Below are 21222 nucleotides of genomic sequence, written 5' to 3' on the forward strand. Positions count from 1 at the left end.
AAAGTATTACTAGATAATGAAAATATAAATCGAAATATTACTTTATACCCAATTCAAAAAAAAAAAATATTATACTCGTTTTTTTCTTAAATAATTGCGATATGCTGATTGAATACGAATTACACAAGCTTCAATTACCATTCTAGAACCATATTTAGCACACCATTGTTTAATAACTTCATTATCACTCCTATCAGAAATAAACTTTCCAATATCTTCTATTATAGGATTATCTACTTTATTTAAATCAACTCTATTCAAATTTATATTTGAAAAAATACTTATATCTTGTTCTTTTACAAATTTTTTTGTATTATCTGAAACAAATTCTTTATTATGATTATAATCATTAAATTGTTTAAATGATTCTGAAGTTATTTTCTCAATTTTATTTTTTAAAAGTTTAATAGCTTCAATAAATTCTGGAGTATTTTTTTTTAAGTGAAATTTGCTAGATAATTTATCATTTGAATCTAAAAAGTTAAAATTAGCATTTATTGTATCTTTTTCATTTTTTTGAAAATGATTTAATAAAGGTTTAAAATCTTCATTAATTATCTTGTTTTTGTATCTTATTTGAATGTCTGATTTAATTTGTTCTTCACTTATATTATTATTTTCTTTATAAAAATTTTTCTCTTCAAAATTATTTTTCATTGAAATACTTGCATGTTTATTAGGAATTGGGAACATTCGTATTACATCAGCTTTAATAATTTCAATATATTCTGATAGTTCTGCCCAATTATTTTCATATTTCATACTTTCAAAAGGTATCTGTGATTTATATGGATGATCTTCGTGTACATTAACACATAATCTAAAAAGTCTATCCTCTTCAAAATAATCTTTGATTATCCAACTCATTATCACTATACTATTATAAGGTCCTTGTATATTTCCATCATCATCAATATATTCCCACATTAAAGGTATACAATGGTATATACTATAATCCTCAGTATATATATTACTAGTTGAATTCATATTGTAACTTAAATTATCTTTTATAAGCTCCTTAATAGACCCTTTCAATTTCTCTTTTATTCTGTGCTTTTTACTAGTTGATATTATGTTTTTTTTATCATTTCCCATATAGTTTATTTTCGATTGGTTATTATTTGAAATATTCATGAAATACTTTTCCTTAGTATTGTTAAATTTTTTATTATTATGAATAATCCTTGGATAATATGTTAACATTCCCCTAATTATTCCATTTGTACATCTATTATTTATACTTGTTAAATTTTCGTCTAAATATAAAAAATTATCATCTTGTGTACTAGTTAGAAAATAAAATGCATTTGGAGATAACATTAGTGGATCTGATAGACAAATATTACAATAACCAATCTCTTTTGCTGAAATTGAAGATATCTCTTTTTCTTTATTATTATACCACACAGTAATTACCATTCTTAGATTTGATAATAAAAATTCATTGAAATCTTCCTTTTTTTCTAATTTACTATAAATAATTTTAGCTGTTTTAGTAATCCATTGAGGAAGAATTATTGAACATTTCATTTTACAATTCATTGCACATTCTTTTATATTACCAGATATATCAGAATAAAATAAATCTAGAGATTCAAAAGTAGGTTTTTCTAATGAGTCAAACCAGTCAGTTTTAAATTGGATATTTGATTTATTATCATCATTACTATCTATATAACTTTCTTCAAAGAGTTCTTTAGCATCCTCTGAATTAAAATTAATGTTTGAATACAAATTTTCATTAAAAAAACCCGGTTCTATATTTATTTCTACTAAAAATTGACTTTTAATTTTTGAGGTTTCTTCTTTAATACAAATGGCAATAGACTTAATTATAAATTCTACATCAATAATATCACCATATGTATAATCCTCACTCATACCAAGTAAATTAGTATACAAATAATTAAAGTTATTAAAGTAATTTTTCTTATAACATCAAAATTAAGCTAACTATATAAATATCTAAAAAAAAAAAATATTTTTATTGGCGGTAAATATTTGCATGCATTCAATATTTAATAACATGAACAAAAAGTAATTTAACTTGTAGCTCATAAGCAAGTAATAATAAATTAGATGTGTTTGTATATAAATGAACTATTGGTATAACTTTTAATGTGTTAAGTAGTTTATAACCTGAGGGAATATCGTTTACTTTTCAAATTATAAAAAAATAGATTATTTAGAGGATTACTTAAAACATTAGTTATACACTCTAAAAATTCTAATAATATATTAGTAAGTAATCCGAAGATTAATTATATAAAATTATTGAAACCACTTTTTTTTTCTTTCTTAGTAAGAACCAGAAATATTATATACTATTTATTACTATGTAACAGGTTTTAATTACAATAACGTAGTATAATATGAAATTCTAATTTATATAATTCATTTGTTAATCAATTACTTTATATTTTTTCAAGTATTTAAGAGTAAGTTTATGTATGTCTATTATAATTAGTAGTAAGAATAAAATATATAAAGTACTAAAATATCCATTTTCTTTTTTTTTTTTTATTTTTATTTTTTTCTCTTTCTTATAAAATTTTCTTTTTGAAAAAAAAAGTTAATAATTATAGAGATAATTTATCAGTTTATTTTACTGTTATCATAGTTAAAAATAAATACGGGTATATTACTTTTTAATAGTGTATAATGTCCAATATCACATTATAGCTACTAAACTAATAAGAATTAATTAAAGTTAGGCTAATCAGAAATATACTAAAATACAAGTACTAAACATTACTAAGCAAATATATTTTAAACAAGCTAAGTAATAAATAAGACAACTTCACAACAATTTCATTAATATTGATGAATTGGGTACATTCTATTTTACTAGTATATTTTCATGTGATAATCAATAATAGTATATTTAATAGGCAATTTAAAATATCCTTTAATAAAAAAAGTTATATCTCTAACTATTTAGTAATTAGGTAAACTTAATTCCTTGTGAGATCATTAAGAAATTACAATATCAGGTACATTAGAAAAATTTGTGATTAGTAGATAATATTGCAATTAAAAATTAACTAGTATATATTCTCTTTAGTATAAATATATTAATTTATATAAAATATTTATTAATAACTTTATTAAATTATATCTTGAGGATACTTATACTTATTACAATATAATTTCCTCACTAAATATCTCACATAGTTAAAACAATATATCCCTTAAGATGCACTTTATAAGGTACCCATTATAGCGCGCGAGACGTATACTTAAATTTTGTCTCAAAGAATTTTCCTGTAAAGACAAAGAGACCTGACAAACTTTTGTGGACAAAGGAAAACGGGATTTCTCTATTCTAAGTAGAAAATAAAAGATGACTCTTCAAGTAATGGATCAAGAATTTCAGCATATTCTCCGTATTATGAATACTAATGTTGATGGTCGTCAAAAGGTTATGTATGCTTTAACTGCTATAAAAGGTATTGGTAGACGTTTTTCAAACATTGTATGCAAGAAAGCTGATGTTGACTTAAGGAAACGTGCAGGTCAATTGACACAAGATGAGGTCAATCGTATTGTGGCTATTGTAACAAATCCATTACAATTTAATATTCCTTCATACATGCTAAATCGCCAAAGGGATTTAAAAGATGGTAAATATAAGCATATGACTTCTAATAATTTGGAGGCATCTTTACGTGAGGATTTAGAACGTCTTAAGAAAATTAGAAGTCATCGAGGTCTTCGTCATCACTGGGGTATTCGTGTACGTGGGCAACATACGAAGACAACTGGTCGTGGTTGTCGTATTGCAAGCTCTGGAAAGAAGAAGTAAATATACTTGCAACATTAATACTATCTGAAGTACAATTTTGTAGAGAAGGAAGGATTTACTGTAATATATTGAAGTTTAAGTCAAGTCAAATATTGAGAGATATCTATATTTATAACCCAAGATTATCTACATAAAGTAGTATTCTTGTTTTATTATAGATTTTATTCCACTATCAGATATTCTTAATCTAAGTAGCAATTAGCTTGCAGATAATAATTTCCTACCAAATATTTTCACATAGTTATTAAATATTAAATCCATAAATATTTCTGTATCTATTTTATCTAAAATCTTAATCTAACATCTTTGTTATCTAAATAGCTGTAAATTCGGTATATTTCATTTACTCCATCTGTATAGATATATCTGTAATGTCATGTTTACAAAGTGTCCCCGTAAACCATCCTGCTACACCCCACAACATTATTGGTATTATTATCCCAAATGCAACAATATACCATGCAATAGGGTCTTGTTCAAGTCCAGTTAAAAGATTCATTCCAAAAAGACCTGATAAAAATAGAAATAATCATTAAAAGGAATTATTAATATATTTGACTTTTAAACTAATTATTAAATGTAGTTAGGCTCTAAAAAGGTTCAGATATTATTTATAATCAATTTCAACTTACCAGTTATAACTGATGCAATAGAGCAGGCTAAAGTAATTAAGGAAATTCTTAGGGCTGTGTACATGTATTCATTTCTTTTAAAATTTAAATAAAGATTCGATAATTGTTCATTCACATTTATTGAACTTTTTACTCTGCTTAATTGTATTGTATAACCATTAAATTTTATTATATAATGTAAAATAATTTCTTCCCATTCATCTGAACTTAAGACAACTTTTTTCTTCTTTTGATAAGATTTCTCAATCTGTGATTGAATCTTTTTTAAACAATTTTGTAAGCTGGTAATATTTTTTTCTAGAGTCTAAATAGTATACAAATTACGTTTATTTAGTGAATTATTCAAATATATATAGAAAAAAAAGTTCAACTTACATCAACATCTCTCTTTAGGCACATTTTCTTTGAGAATGAAGAAAAAGTAAAACGCCATGGGTAAAGGTACCACTTATTATACTTAACTCCATGTCTTAATCCCTGGAAAAATTCACTTTTTATTTGAGTTAAGTAATTGTGAATTTTTTCACAACACTTTTCTAAAATAACATAAAGGCATATTGCAGCAAATGACTTCTTTATATATTTTGATTCATCTTTTTGATTAAACCTATTTAAATGTGAGTTTATATTATTTTCTATTAAAAAAACTCTTTCACATATAATACATCCAATTGTGTATTGAATCTTTTCATTAATAGATTTAATAGATTTTATATTATCATAATCAATCTTGTCATTTCCTAAAGATGTAGGTTGTTTTTCTTTTGTATTAGTCATATTTCCATATCTGGTCATATTTGAATATTGCTTGTTTTCATTATTATTTTCTGTATCTATATAAATATCTGAATTTCTTATTTTACATTCATAACATAAGATATTACAAATATTTGATAGTGATGAAGATTCCCTAGTTGGATTACTAAAATCTGAGTCTGACGAACAATCATTATAAATAAATGTCTTATTACAATACGTACTTGTCACAATATTTTCACATATGGATATTACACATGAATTATCAGGATTAAATATCCAGAGATGTGTTGCTGTTATAATTGCATTTATATCATCAAATTTAATGATTATATATCCATTACAATATATGATAGGTGTATTATCACTAGATAATGGATCTACTTTTAGATAATCACTTAAAGATATGCCAATATACATAAAGCAATCTTTTCTGTTATAATAGATCCTTCTGGGAATTTGATAAAGTAAAGGATGACAAATTACATAAAAAAGTATCCGATCACTACTAGTACATGAAACCTGAAAGTTATCATTAGAAATAGAATGGTCACAAGGTATTTCTGAGTTTATTGAAAATTCATTGTTGAGTAGTCCCATATGATCTATGTCATTTATATCAACATATTCAGTAGATTGGAGGTTACTATCATATATATGACTGGATGACTCTTCAACCTCATGTAGTTTAAATGTATGATTCTCAATTACATTGTGTATTTGTTTCATAAGAAATTGATTTGTTTCAGTAAGAGATCAGAGTTATAAAGATTCGTACATTGCACTGGATAAAAATTAAGACTTCAAGTAAATAGATCTATATAGTAAATATATAGTCAAAATTATAAATAAATAAAATACCTAAAACTCAAAAGTGAGTAACATTTCTCACGGGTTAGATTCTACCTATTTCTTAAGTCAAAATCCTTTTTATCTAAAGAGGCGGTATATCATCTATTTTAATATTTATAACTTTGTATAATATTAAATACATTAATATATGGATATTATATAAAAAGCTTTTTTTTTACTATATATATTAGTATCTCAATATTATATTCTAGATATATATAATCTTATAAATAATTAATAAGACCTATACAATTTTTCTAAGAATCACTAAATATATTTAGCAAATAATTCCACCCTTATCAAAATATTTCTTTTAAATAAGATCAAAAATAACTTAAGTACTTTTTTTCTTGTTGTTCCAGTATATAATTTCAATTATTTATATTTTAAAGTTAACAAAAACTAGACATAATGACCAAAAAAAGGATTATATAAATAAGTGCCACGTAAAATTAATCAATATTGTTCAGATTAACTTCCAAATAAAGTATTTTCTCTGAGGATTAAGAATAAAAAAGTAGATGAAGTTGTAAAAAAATTTGGTGGGTAATTAATTAAAAGTGATGTATTAAAGATTATGAATATAAAGGGTATATAAGGCATTAGGTAGACATGTTTTTGATTAAACAACCCGCACATGCAATTTTAACCGGTATATGATCATTGTTAAAAATTGTGCGCTTAAAGTACCAGGTATTATAAAGCGGGTAAATTTTAAAAATATTCTAGCTCACAGTTTCATCCTTTGTTAGATATTAGTAAAAGTGAGGTTTATGACAAACATAGTTGAAGAAAAGGAAAGTTTGTTGATAAGTAATCTTTTACGTATTAGCTTACAGTCAAATTTACAGGTACAGAAAAGTTTAAGTGGTTCTCCTTTTGTGTATCTTGAGGATTATTTTGAAGAACTTGAGAAATCTGGGAAATCTTTAAATTTAAGGTTTACAAATATTGATGATATAATTTACTATCGTCTAAAAACTTTTTTTAAATCTGGAGATTGGAAGGAAGGAGTATTAGCACTACAATTTTTAGTAGAATCTTATGGTAGATTTCGTAATGAACTATCATCTACAAGACTTTGTAATGAAGTAAAAAATAAAATCTCTGATTGTATTGATTTACTACCAAAATATGGTGCACTTTTAATTCAATGTCCTGAACTTTTTGAAGTTGATAATAATGTAGATATTAAATTGAGGATTTTAAAATTTTTAGAAATGGCAATTCCAACTATATTTATGGCAAGTATGTTAGATAAATTAGAGGCAAATGATCCAAATTGTATTGAATCTATATGGGGACCTGTAATAGATAAGTTGATAGAGAAAATTTTAGGAAGGACATTCATGGATTTACATATGTCAATAGCTAAAAATATTATGTTTCTATCTCAATTTAAACAATTAGTAAATGTTTTAACAAATAGACCTTTATTTTTACCATCAAATAATACTAATAATAATTCAGTCTTTGGTACATCTCCAGGATTTACTTTACAAACTGGTTCTTTATTTGGAGGTTTCATTAGTCCAAATCCTATAGATAAAAGTTTGCAATCTAAAGATAATTTAAATCCAATAATTCAGAAATATTTTAGTGGAATACTAATGAAGACTCAGACTCAAATTACACAATCTAAATTATCTATTAAAAATGAACTTTCACTAATTCATGAACAATCTCTTATTTTATTTAGGAATATATTAAAATCTAATATTAATAATAGGAGAAAAGTTCTTAAATGGATAGGATTAGTATGTTGTTCTAATGAAGGACGAACTAAACTATTTAATGCTATTTCTGGTCTATCATCACTTAGAAATAATTCAAATACTAGATCATTACAATCAAGTATACAATCTTTAATTTTAAGAACATCTGGACAGACTACAAATGGTTTTTCTTTAAATGTTTTAGAGCTTATATTAAAACTTTTGGAACCAGTTAAAATAGAAAAAGTTCCAGATTTGGATTACTTTTATATTTTGTGGGGGAAATTGGATGAAAATGGAGATATTGGTAATGAGGTTAAGAGTATTCTTGGTGATTTAATTAATGAAGCTACTCTTGGGGATAAAGAAAAGATAAAGCAATGGGCAGATATTATAGAAGCTAAAAAGATTGATATTGAAAATAAGAAACTTGAATATAATGATATTATACGCTTTCCTACTCAAATATTTTGGCTTTCTTGTAAAGCAATAATAGTTTTTATGCACCCAATCTTATCAGAATATGAAAATAAAATACATGAACTTAATGAATATAGAAATAATTCTAGTTCAATGGGACTTCTAAGACAAGATACTGAATTTGAACGTCTTACTGCGGAATTGTTACTTTATGACTGTACATTATTTCATACAAATATAATGACTACATATTGGCATTTCTTGAGTATATTTTGCCACTTTATTATAAGAAGTATTTATAGTTTTGATAAAGATGGTAACAAAATAATGGAATGGGATGATTTAATATATTCAAAACAGGGTAGATTATTAAATGCAATGAGAAATTTTGGTCAACCATCATCAAGTTTGTCACCTCAATTTTCAGTTTTACCCAGTAGAATAGTAGATGACATTATGACTACAACTGAATTAATATTAAGAATTAAGGGAAATGATGAATCTATAATTGGATTTGATTTCGATTCTTATATTTCATTATGTATTTCACTTATAAGTTTTGGAAATTATTTTAATAATCCTCACTCACGCTGCCAAAAAGGTGTTGGGAGTATTCATTATTTATTACAATTACCTCAGTATCGGCAAAAGATTGAAACTAATGAAGATTGTATAGAATTTATCCTTCCAAATTTAATATCTTTATTCAATGATGTTCAGAAATCTCCATATTTCGATAGATTCTCCCTTCGTTTACCAATTATTATTTTACTTGAAAACCTTATTGGAATTGAATCTCATAGAAATCGTTTATACTCCTTTGTTAAAGATCGTGATGAAGCATTTACGAAATTTATTCACTTATTGGTAAGTGACCTAAATTATTTATTAGAAGAAGGAATGTCAATGCTCGCAGAAATTAAAAAACGCGAGATTTCAAATAATGCAAATAGTGATAATTTACAGACAAATAATAATATATATAGTAATGATTCAAATAATAATATAAATATTACAAATCAATCATCTAATCAAAATAATGAAGATTTAGAACATGAATCGGCATATCAAAATTCTGATATACAAAGTTCTATTGAAGAGATGCCATTAGAACGTTTAAATCAATCCTGTAAGGGTTATATGCAACTTTCTCATACATCTGCTAGTCTTCTACAAAAAATAACTCAATATTATCCTGAAGAAATAATTGATTCACCTCTAATTCTTCCTCAAATAGTTACATGTCTTAATAGTACTTTAGATAGATTAGTTGGTCCAAAATGTCTTGAATTAAAAGTGAGTAACTTTGAGAGCTATAACTTTAATCCTCGTCAACTATTGGCAAACATATGTTTAACCTATATCAAGTTATCTTTTAAAAATTTAAGTACTATGACTAATTCAGTTAATTTATCTACAAATTCTGAACAAGAAATTTGTAGTCAGTTAATTTCAGAAATTATAGAAGAACAAAGATTTTTTAAAGTTACAACTTTTGCTAAAGCATATCATATAGTAAGAAGAGAAGGGTTACTCAATTTAGTTCAACTTAAACAATTTGGACAACTAGTTAAGATTATACAGGAAAGAGCAACTGAGCATGCACAAGGAAATCAAGACATACTAAATATAGATGCAATGGATATACCTGAAGAGTTCTTGGATCCAATCATGCAAGATATTATGATTGATCCTGTAATGTTACCTACTTCATCTAAAATTATGGATAGACGTATTATTGAGCGTATATTAATGTCTGATGGTTTAGATCCATTTAATAGATTTCCACTATCAAGATCAGAATTAATTCCTCAGTCCGAATTAAAACAACAAATTCAGGAATTTATATCTAAATATAAAAAAACATGAAGTCATCAGAACATACTTTTAAGTCTTAGTTTAGTAGAATTCTGAATATTTCTTTTATCACTTAAAATCTAATACTTTATCAAATTAATATCTACTCACTTAAAGATTTTTCTAACTTATTATTTTTCTATATTATCCGTTTATTTAAGTTACTAGTACAATTAAGTTAGTTATTACCTCTATTTACTTAAATAGATTCTCTATATTAATATCTTTATATTGTTCAAACTAAGTTCCTATTATTAGAAAAAATTATTATATTGTCAAATTATTTTATCTCCTAGATCATCTATAAATACCTCGTCCTGCTGTTTTTTGTTATTCCATAAGTATACATTAAATCATTATGGCGCAAACTATTTGATATTTAGATCTATTAATCCAATATTTGGTTATAAAGTTAGAAGAAAGAAGTGTGATATTTTATTATTTAGATATGCAGAATTTTAAGATTTTGACTAGAATATTTATATTAACTTGTTTATTTGTATTGAGTAAATCAAAAGGTGTGAATAGTAATGGTGTAATTAATATACTGGAGTTGTTTAACCCTACATCAGAAATAAATAGTATATATGAAGATCCAATACCAAAATTAATCAAACCGGAAACATCATTAAGTACATTTTTTAATACTTATGATCCAAAAGGTACTATAAAAACACTCAAATATTATCCTCAAAGTAACTTAAAAAGTGGTCAATCAAAAGTCCATAATATAACATTAAACAGTATTCCTACAACTCGTAAAGATATTAATATCATTTCATTAATAACTCCAAAACTTTCAGAATTAGGTATATCCAGTTTAAATTTCAATAATGAAAGAAATCAGATTGAAGATATTGCAATGTTTCCAGATATAGATGAAGGAATTCTATCTAAATACAATGAAACCCCTTTATTAGATAATTCATTTACTTCTGAACAATCAGAATATCCAAATATTTATGATCTTGATATAATTCCCATAAAATATAATAATGAAGAATCTAATATGGTTAAATTAGATTCCTTATTTACTCACTTAGATTCAAATAATGATGATATTTTACTCTATAAAATATCAGATATCCCATCTTTGTCAAATCTAGGATTGCCAAGTAAATCAAGGGATAACTTAATTGAAATATCTGAAGATAATTTGACTACTATAGAACCTTCTATACCTCCATATATGGAGAAATCTAAACATATTTCTTTTAAAAATGTTGATGTATTTGATAAGGTAGCTGAAGAAGTAAAAGTGGAATTCTTAAGAGGACTACGTAGGAAATATTCTAATTTAGACTACAAAATATCAGTAGATCCTATCAAAGTAGATATTAATATGAAGATCCCACTAGAAGTTACTTTTGAGTCATCTAATAATAAATTGATAAATAATGAAATTAACGAAGGGGCGGATAAGTAAATGAGGCAAAAAATTAGGACTTAAATAGGCTCCTGGGAATTAATTTCACACACAACCGGCACTGCGAAATTAAAGTAAAATTTGAATGCTGTAATTTTTAAGCTTTTAATGAGCTTGATGGCTACACAAAATTCAGTAGATAATGAGGAGTCTACGGATTTTTCTTCTCAGGATTTTAATACTTGGCCTCTAGAACTTAGACGAGTTAAGTTATATGAAGTAGATCCAGATAATGGGAACTGGATAGACTGTGGAACAGGTTATTTAAATATTGAAAAATACAAAAATCAAACTTATATTATTGTAAGTTTAAACATTTAATTTAGAATTTCTTAAGTTATCTTTCGGTATTTTAGGTACATAGTGATGATCCAGTAAATGTTATACCCTGTGATAATTCTCTCAACAATACTTCGATATATCATAGTTCTAATAATACTTCAAATATATTATCTTATATTGTAGATACTCCTATTATGAATAATCGGGAATATTGTCGTCAGAAAGAAACAATTATAACATGGCAGGATGGGAATAATCCTGATTTATATAGGGCTTTAAGCTTTCAACATTCAGAAAGTTGCAATACAACTTGGGAATTTATACTAGCAATGGCTCCTCATCTATGTGTAGACTTAACAGGTGATGAAAATACAATAGATAATAATAATGACTTTTTAATACTAGAGAGGCCCCGGATATATAATTTAGATCGAATAATAGAAGAGTTAGAATTAGAGGCTCAACAGCATAGTTCTGATAACATAGTTACTGACATTTTACATAAAGGTTTTTTATCTCAAATATTCGATTTAATGGAAGAATTAGAGGAACGTAAAGATATGAGATCATTATATAAAATATTTGAGATAATCCGTAGAATTGTAGTTCTTTATGGGCATCATCCTGAAATATATGAAACTCTTTTAAGTGATGAGTATTATCTTAAATTTTTTAGAGCATGTGAATATGATGAGGCACTAGAGAATTATAAAGTGAGATTTCCTCATAAATCTTTTTTACAGAATGTAAAGTTTCATAATGTGGTTCCTTTACCTGATGTTCAAACAATTCATATGAATTATCGTTTGATGTATCTCAGAGATGTTGTAATGCCTAGGCATCTAGATGAACAAAGCTTACAAAGAATATCATCTTTAATCAATTCTAATTTTTCATCTATATTAAATATGATTGTTACTACAAGTGAAATATGGAGTTATTTGAAAGATCATATTCAGAAGGATTTTTTGGCTGCAAAATTTGTACATGCAGTTTTAACAGTCTTAAAACAACATCCAATGCTATCTATTTATGAGAGGCATCAGGTATTTATGAACATTAAATTGCACAATATTTTAAGGGAATTTGAGGGATATTTGAGAAGAGATTGTATTGGTGCTATAGAATTGGATAATTTATCAAGAGCAAGGAATATTGATGAAATCGACCAATTAGTAACAAATAAAGATTCATATACTAATAATAAGAATAAATTGAAAAGAAAGTCAAGTTTAGGATTAGGAATATCAAGTGGTGAAAATTTGGAAATTAATGATGATTGCAAAATTCAACCTAGTATTCATCATAAAAATAAATCTCAAATATTATCTCAACCTTCTATTAAAATTCAAAGTAATTACATTAGTCCTGTAGATTTGGCAATTGAAACTTTTTCTTTAGTTTGTGATATAAATCCTGGATTATTAAGACATGCAATACAAGAATCTACTAATGCAACCCAATATCAAAAACCTTTAGTAAATAAACCAAAGGATGATTTTGTAGATGATAATATACTTCATGAATCTAATGAGATAAATATAAATTCTTGTTCAGGGGATATCCTATTAAGGAGAAGTTATTCAGAAACTCATGATGTTTACTCTAATATTCCAACATTGTGGTATCTTTTGTGTGATATATTTGTAAAATCTCCAAATGAAAGTGCTCAAGTCCAGATATGCTCTATATTTAGAAGAATTTTAGATCCTAAAAATATGGATGCACCTGAACGTGATGATTCCTTATCTTTATTTTATGATGTTGGAGTACTTGATAGGCTAATTGACAATCTTTTAGTAAATTCTCCTTCAGAACATATTCATAATGGAGTTACAGAAGCTCTTTATTCAGCAAGAGTTTTATTCTGTGATATTCTAATAACTTGTGTTCAAGAACATAATTATAGAATAAAATATAAAGTCTTACAAAATCAATTACCTTATAAAATAATCCACTTGGCTACTAATCCATTTCATAAACTATTTTGTATAGCAGCAATTAAATTTCTAAGGACATGTTTGGGAATTAGAGATGAATTTTATTATCGATTATTTGCTAAACATGATATTTTAAGAGATGTTATGTATATATTAGATAATATAAAAATTTCACGAAGTCGTGGAGAAGGCTGTATACTAGAAAGCGTGATACTTGAAATGTTAGATTTTATCTGTCGCAATAATATACAGGTACTTGTAAATTATTTAATGGAAAATTATGGTAAATTAATAAGATATTTAGATAAAAAGTCTTCTTTAGGATGTGGTTGTAAAGTTTATGCTAGAATTATTGAATCTTATAGGCTCTCACAATATTCTTCATCTAAAGATAATTTTGAGAATATATGTAATAGTACTGAGATTGACAATAATATAAATGTATCTAATACAAAATTAAATCCTATTAAATGCAAGTACAATTATAATGAAGAGTCTAAAAATGATTATGTTCCAAAATCTTTACAATTACCTCCATCATCTCCTATCTTATCTAAATCATGTACATATTGGGATGAAGAATCAGAATTATCAAGTGAGAATTCACACAACACTAATGAAGATACAATATATAATTTTATTAATAGTAGAAATATAGATTCTGAAAAACCAGATATTTCAGATAAATTAAATCATGTAGGTGATTTCTGTAATACTAATACATCAAGAGAGAAACAGATTGTGAATGTTGATAACGTATGTACCAATAGAACAAGATTTCAAACGGATATTAAAAATAAGCATCTAAATTATAATGATCAATATCAGGACAATTATTTATCTATAAAATATTTGGATAATTTATCATTGTTAGGATACTCTACAACAGATGAAGATGTTAGTCCTGTTTTACATCCTCCTGGAGAAAAATATAGTATAACAAATAACTCCAGCTCAATTACATCAAATATTAATAAAAAAGTTGAGTTAAAAATTAAATGGATACAAGATGGAAATTCTAACAATGATCAATTTAAAGAAAAGATTGAATCTTTAAATACAATCACAATGAATACTAATAATAAAGACTCACTTTCTATAGAAGATAATAATGATGTACATAATAATACAATATCAGAAATTCCAGCAACAGAACAAAATATAGGTAATACATCAAATAAATACCACACTGGTTATTCTACAGATGATAGTGTAATATTTAATGAAATTAAATATGAATCTTCACAGATGCATGATGAAACCACTAATACTACTGAAGACTTACTAGGGACTATTCAATCTAGTAGTTATAAAAGATCTAAACATGATGACAGTAACTAATCACATAAATCCAAGTTATAAGTAATAGTTAGGTGTAGCTCAGGCTGCAACGTTTATTTGTAACAATATGTTAATATCATGCTATTTAGCGCTATAGATTCGGCTCATTTGTATACACTAAGTTATTTTTTTTCTTTAATATAGTGCAATATTAACTTATTTCTTATAATTTTATGAAGAGAAAGCGTTGCAAGGATATATCTCCTAGATCTAATCTAAAGTCTTCAAGATTTTCCGACTTAATACTTAGTGAAACTAAGTCTTTAACATGTAGTGATCCTACTGGTTATAAAATTAAAATTTCAACTCCTTTTAAACGTCTTCTTCGAAATGAATACTGTTTTAAACGTTACGTAAATAAAAGATTAGCACAAGATTTGGGAAAATGTTTATGTACAAAGTCTTGTGATGAATATTGTACAAATAAATCTATTTATATAGAATGTAATAAGGATACTTGCCAAATTTGCAAACAAGGCAGCAAAGATTGTGGAAATTGTAGATTTACACTAAGACAATATAAACTTGTAACTTTATTTGATACAAAATCTAAAGGTATTGGATTAAGAACAGCAGAAGATATAAAATTAGGGGAATTTGTTATTGAATATGTGGGTGAAATTATTAATTTAAAACAACTTGAAGAGAGAAAAGAAATGACAAGTAAACTAACAAAGCATATTTACGTGTTTAGTTTGGGAAATGAAACATATATTGATGCCACGTATAAAGGGAATTTAGCAAGATTTATTAATCACTCTTGTGAACCAAATTTAGTTGCTCAAAAGTGGTTTGTAGGATCTGATATAAAAGTTGGATTATTTTCTTTAAGGGATATTAAAGCTGGAGATGAATTAACATTTGATTATAGGTATGCCAACTATTGAGATGTATATTATAATAAAAGTAACACAAATAAATAGTAGTCTATACAAAAGTACTTATAACCAATGGATTATAAATATTAATAGAATTAAAATAATTTGTTATTATATTTCAATAGTATTAATTCTTCAATACTATTAATTATTGTGGCTTATTATTTTAATATATATTGAATTTATAAATAAGCACTCTTTATTTTGATGAATAAATCATGAATATATTTTATAATAATTCTACATCTCGAAATATTATTATAGTTTTAAAATATATCAAATTTGCTTTTTTATTTTAGACTTGGGACCTCAATTTCTGGTGATCAACCTTTTGAGTGTATGTGTGGAAGTAAATTATGTGAAAAGTGGATCTCAAATACAAAAGATTCTAGGGTATATAATGAAATGATAAATCAATATAAAACAATTATATCTAATTTTTTGAATGTGAAAAGTTTAAGTAAACCAATGCAGAGGTTTAAACATCTAGTTTATATTTTAGGTAATGTTTAATATAATAAAATCCAAAGATTTATAATTGCTATATTGGTTTTAACTATTATAGATTTAGAGTATCCTATGGTAACTAAATATAAAGGTTTAAATTTTAATAACAAAAGTGACAAATCATATTGCAAATCTTTAAAGCTATCGGGAAATCTTTACAAGAAATATCAATCACATAATTTAAATAACTTAAAAATAAAGATAAATTATCAAAATAATGGTAAGTAAACTATTATTATTAGTGATTATTAATCTTCAGTAATATTCATTAAAAATTCTTACATTATTTAATGGTAATATAATAAATAATAAGTCTAGATCTTAAACAAATATCTAACTTATTAAAGATAACAGATAGTTTATTATTTTGTCTTAATATAAATTAATGTCATAATTAAGATTCTAAATGCAATGTCTTTTGAATCTAATAAGAGCAAAAACATTCAAGTTATTTAGTTTCAAATCCTAAAATAACATCTCAATATTCATTTATTAAATTTATTTTAGATATAAAATTATATTTAAATAATATTTTAGAGTCATCATGCATAATTATGGACTTGTTCTATATATCATTATCTTGGGTTATATGGTCTTCCTTTAATCAGTTTAATATTAGCCACTATAACTTCAAACCTATATATGAAAGTTTTCCTTGGGTACTTTTTCCTTGGAACAGTAATAAATATATAATTCAAGAGGTAAGCTAAATATATACAATATCTCAGGTTCATACATTTATATCATATAACGATCTTAATATGTATTCAAATCTATGGTCTAAATAAGCATCTATAATAAATCTTTAAATATATCCTATGTATATTATTCTTATAATATTTATTTCTGTGGTTTCCTTTTAGATAGAAAACTATTCTCTATTTATATATAATCGTTCACAATTAACAAGAAATCTCAGTGCTCGTGAACTTCAAATCCGTCTACGTCAAATTCTTAATAATAAACAAAGTGACATTTTAGATATAATTGAAACATGGTCAAATGACGAAGTATGTCAAGATTGTGGTTCAGCTGGTAATTTGATTAGTTGTGATAATTGTTGGTCATCTTATCATATTTCCTGTGCAAAGTTAATAATGTCCCCTTCATCTTCAAAGGAATGGGTTTGTGTATTATGCAAGAAATATAAAACTAGGTGAGTTTATATATCCTATATTTTAGAAAGATAATTAAATAATAAGATATCTCTAAAATTTAGAAGAAGTTGGTTTATGTTATCCAAAAGGAAACGTTTAGAATTTCAACAAGAGCGTGCAGATGCAACATGGTCTTCTCTTTTAAGCGGTTAACTTTTATTGAGACGAGTTAACAAGTTTACACTTTGTTGCTTTGCACTTTTCTATTATTCAAATATCAGAGTCTCTAGCTTATTTGTTATACTTCTATATTAATGTCAAAGTCTCAAAGTGAAATGGGCAATTTAAGCGAAGAGGAAATATCAGGGAGTTTATCTTGTCCTGATGTTATTACTAAATATCATACTGGTGCAGAAATTCTAAACTCTACTTTACAGCATATTATACAGGAATGTAAGCCAGAAGCTGATATTTCATTATTATGTAGGACTGGAGATATGCTCATTGAAGAGAAGACTAGTAATGTTTATAATAAGAAAGAGAATGGTAAAAGAATTGATAAGGGGATAGCATTTCCAACTTGTATTTCAGTAAATGAAATATGTGGAAATTATTCGCCTATTGAGGGCGAAAGTATGAAGTTGAAATCAGGAGACTTGGTTAAAATAGATATGGGTGTACATATTGATGGATATATTTGTGTTGTTACTCACACAATTGTAATTGATACTGATAATATTACTGGTAAAAAAGCTGATGTATTAAAAGCAGCCTATGTAGCATTAGAAGCAGCTATTAGAACAATGAAACCAGGTAATACAAATACTCAAGTTACTTCTGTCATGAATTCAGTTGTAAGAGAATTTGGATGCTCAATGATACAAGGTGTATTATCTCACCAATTAAAACAACATATAATTGATGGTAATAAAGTTATTATTTCACATGAGACTCTTGATGAAAAAGTAGATGAATTTGAATTTGAAGTTAATGAAGTTTATGGCTTAGATGTAATTGTTAGTTCGGGGGATGGTAAGACACGTGAATCTGACTATAGAACAACCGTTTACAAACGAGCAATTGAAACAAATTACAACTTAAAGAGCCCAATTTCAAGGCAATTTCTAGCAGAAGTTAATAGAAGATTTCCAACATTACCCTTTTCACTAAATATGATATCTGATCAGAAAGTAGCAAGATTAGGAATATTAGAGTGTTTACGTCACAATCTACTTTATCCATATCCTGTAATAGTTGAGAAATCGGGAGGATTTGTAGCTGCATTTAAATGCACTATTCTGATATTACCATCGGGAGTTAAACGTATTACTGGATTGCCATTTTCACAAGAAAGTATCTGTGAAACAGAGTATAAGGTTATTAATGAGGATTTAAGAGCACTATTAGCTACTTCTTTATCTTTAAAAAAGAAGAAAAAAAAACCAAAACAGCCTTCTCAAGAGTGAGATTTTCTGATTTGAGAATAGATATATTAGAGTTATAAAAAGTGTGATATATTTAGTATATAATGAATTTGTAGCATATAAACTTGGAGTAATAATATGAGTACTTTTTTTATCCACTAAGTTACTTCCAGAAAATAATTTCGAATTTTACCAAATCTTGATATGTACAATACTTCGAGCCTAAACCCTAATTCCCAGTTTAGAGAGACTCCTTTCTCCTTTCCATCTAGTCTATAAATTGACGTTGTAGCGCCAAGGATGTTGGGTAATTTTATGTTAATTTAGGAAATAAGGAGAAAATGGATATGAATGATAATTTCACATCTGAACATGAGATATATTTATATTGTCGTTCAATAGTATCTTGTGGGGAATGTCAACTTTCAAAATATTGTAGACCATGTAAACAAATAAATAATCCAGACTTTTTTTGTACTTCTAAACTGGATTACTCATCATCATGTACAAACCAGAATTTATTAAGTATATGTGCTTCAGCATGGCCCTGGTGGAGTATATTATGCATTATTTCGATTTGTTTAATTATATTTGGAACTATAACTTATTTGTTATATAGATGCTGTACATGCTTTTTTTCTCAGCTAACTGAAATTGAACTACAGGAATTAAGGTATGTTCTTTACACTAAAAGATTAATATTTATTTATTTTTTCTATACTTTTGTATTTACTTGTGACTTAATAATTCTTGAATTAACTTTCTTTTTCAATTTAGATCTAAGGATATCTCACATTCAAATTCTGACAAAATTTAATGATTAAGGATTTATAAGGAACCATATTATTGCAATAAATCATAAATATTAACGCTATTTATATTAGAAGTACTTTTATATCTGCTTCTATTTAATCTTAAATAATAGATTTTATTTCTGCGCGAGATATATGTTGGAATTTTCTAGAACTCTCACATTACAGCGCTTTTGCTTCACTTTGCTCACAAATATACAATACAACTTACTTTCTACAGGATGATAAGTAATATATTCACTTTTGTTGGTCAGATATCAATTTTTCAGTATGTATATGCTCTCTTCACTTCATTATGTACTTCCATATTTAGATCTAGTAAGAAACCTAGAGATTTCGGAAAATGGGCTATTGTAACAGGAGCTACTGATGGAATTGGGAAGGCTATGGCTATTGAACTATATAAACATGGGTTGAACTTGATGATTATTGGAAGAGATAAGGGTAAACTTAGTAATACTGCACTTGAGGTTAGTTTCTTTTTTTCTTAGAAAAAAAAACCTGATTTTTTTTTAATAGTGTAATTTACTCAATTAATACTTCTGTAGATGAGGAATTTACAAGCACATCCTGAATCTGAAATAAAGGAAGTTATAATGGATTTTTCTGATCCCAGTGGATATGATCAGTTAAATGAAGAAATAAAGGAGTTGGATGATATTGGAATTTTGGTTAATAATGCAGGAGTTGGATATCCATATCCTCAGTATTTCGATGAACTAGATGTTAACTTTATTAATGAAATTATAGATGTTAATATTAGAGGTGTATTTATGATGACTAAAATGGTTTATGGTAAAATGAAAGAACAGTAAGTAAAATAATCTATTTATTTATATTAAGGGCTAGAATTTATTAAAATGACTATTTTTATTTAGAAGACGAGGGGCTATTCTCTGTATTGGTAGTGGACTTTCTGAATTAACTTCAGCTCCACTTTACTCAATTTATGCATCAAGCAAGAAAGCTGTACAAAACTTCTGCAATAATCTCCAAGTTGAATCCTCTGCTTACAACATTGTTATCCAATGTCAAACTTTGCTTATTGTTATGACTAAGTTGTCTAAGATGAAGAAAGAGACTCTATTTGTAATTCCACCACAGAAGTAAGTTGATTATTTATTTATATATTACATATAATTAGTTAAGCTAATATTGAATTGTAGAATGGCTGAAGAGTCAATAAGAGAGTTATGTAAAGGTGGATTAATATGGTCAACTACATGTCCATATTGGGCACACAAGCTACAGTTAATATTTGTAAGCTTATTTGATTTTTTTTGTTTTAAATACAATCTTTAGTATACTTTTCATTTTCATCTCTCTCTCCTGTTTCTTTTAGGCTAACCTAATACCTACATTCATATGGAATAGCTTAGTTTTGTGGAAGTTAAGATCAATAAGGGATAGAGCACTAAAAAAAAAGTAGCTTAGAATAAATAATCTAAATTTTTAGGAGAAATTTTAAAATAATCTTT

The 21222-nt window shown here is 26.1% G+C and overlaps 9 protein-coding genes and 1 further gene across 9 annotated transcripts; 8 read left to right on the top strand and 2 right to left on the bottom strand.

Moving 5' to 3' along the window:
* Positions 1–69: 69 nt before the first annotated feature.
* On the bottom strand, positions 70–1881 carry cand_000980 (GYF domain-containing protein; the record flags this gene model as incomplete). The annotated part of the gene is made up of 1 exon (XM_067210348.1): positions 70–1881. The coding sequence occupies one exon, from the start codon at positions 1879–1881 to the stop codon at positions 70–72; it is 1812 nt and encodes a 603-aa protein (XP_067068423.1).
* A 1462-nt stretch (positions 1882–3343) lies between these two features.
* On the top strand, positions 3344–3805 carry cand_000990 (40s ribosomal protein S18; the record flags this gene model as incomplete). Its single annotated transcript, XM_067210349.1, has 1 exon — positions 3344–3805. One exon carries the CDS (start codon positions 3344–3346, stop codon positions 3803–3805), a length of 462 nt encoding a protein of 153 aa, XP_067068424.1.
* A 343-nt stretch (positions 3806–4148) lies between these two features.
* cand_001000 (uncharacterized protein) lies at positions 4149–5922 on the bottom strand (the record flags this gene model as incomplete). The annotated part of the gene is made up of 3 exons (XM_067210350.1): positions 4149–4315; positions 4438–4741; positions 4813–5922. The coding sequence occupies 3 exons, from the start codon at positions 5920–5922 to the stop codon at positions 4149–4151; spliced, it is 1581 nt and encodes a 526-aa protein (XP_067068425.1).
* An 896-nt stretch (positions 5923–6818) lies between these two features.
* cand_001010 (U-box domain-containing protein) lies at positions 6819–10049 on the top strand (the record flags this gene model as incomplete). Its single annotated transcript, XM_067210351.1, has 1 exon — positions 6819–10049. One exon carries the CDS (start codon positions 6819–6821, stop codon positions 10047–10049), a length of 3231 nt encoding a protein of 1076 aa, XP_067068426.1.
* Positions 10050–10485: 436 nt separating this feature from the next.
* cand_001020 (uncharacterized protein) lies at positions 10486–11463 on the top strand (the record flags this gene model as incomplete). Its single annotated transcript, XM_067210352.1, has 1 exon — positions 10486–11463. One exon carries the CDS (start codon positions 10486–10488, stop codon positions 11461–11463), a length of 978 nt encoding a protein of 325 aa, XP_067068427.1.
* Positions 11464–11571: 108 nt separating this feature from the next.
* On the top strand, positions 11572–15026 carry cand_001030 (uncharacterized protein; the record flags this gene model as incomplete). The annotated part of the gene is made up of 2 exons (XM_067210353.1): positions 11572–11766; positions 11820–15026. 2 exons carry the CDS (start codon positions 11572–11574, stop codon positions 15024–15026), a joined length of 3402 nt encoding a protein of 1133 aa, XP_067068428.1.
* A 173-nt stretch (positions 15027–15199) lies between these two features.
* cand_001040 (SET domain-containing protein) lies at positions 15200–17721 on the top strand (the record flags this gene model as incomplete). Its single annotated transcript, XM_067210354.1, has 6 exons — positions 15200–15897; positions 16204–16406; positions 16476–16631; positions 16949–17112; positions 17275–17567; positions 17631–17721. The coding sequence occupies 6 exons, from the start codon at positions 15200–15202 to the stop codon at positions 17719–17721; spliced, it is 1605 nt and encodes a 534-aa protein (XP_067068429.1).
* Positions 17722–17822: 101 nt separating this feature from the next.
* Positions 17823–18974, top strand: cand_001050 (proliferation-associated protein 2G4; the record flags this gene model as incomplete). The annotated part of the gene is made up of 1 exon (XM_067210355.1): positions 17823–18974. The coding sequence occupies one exon, from the start codon at positions 17823–17825 to the stop codon at positions 18972–18974; it is 1152 nt and encodes a 383-aa protein (XP_067068430.1).
* Positions 18975–19273: 299 nt separating this feature from the next.
* On the top strand, positions 19274–19749 carry cand_001060 (uncharacterized protein; the record flags this gene model as incomplete). Its single annotated transcript, XM_067210356.1, has 2 exons — positions 19274–19605; positions 19710–19749. The coding sequence occupies 2 exons, from the start codon at positions 19274–19276 to the stop codon at positions 19747–19749; spliced, it is 372 nt and encodes a 123-aa protein (XP_067068431.1).
* Positions 19750–20014: 265 nt separating this feature from the next.
* On the top strand, positions 20015–21173 carry cand_001070 (short chain dehydrogenase reductase family protein).
* Positions 21174–21222: the final 49 nt, after the last annotated feature.

The sequence above is a fragment of the Cryptosporidium andersoni genome (assembly GCF_001865355.1).
Source record: "Cryptosporidium andersoni isolate 30847 chromosome Unknown contig_2, whole genome shotgun sequence".
NCBI classification, from domain to species: domain Eukaryota; phylum Apicomplexa; class Conoidasida; order Eucoccidiorida; family Cryptosporidiidae; genus Cryptosporidium; species Cryptosporidium andersoni.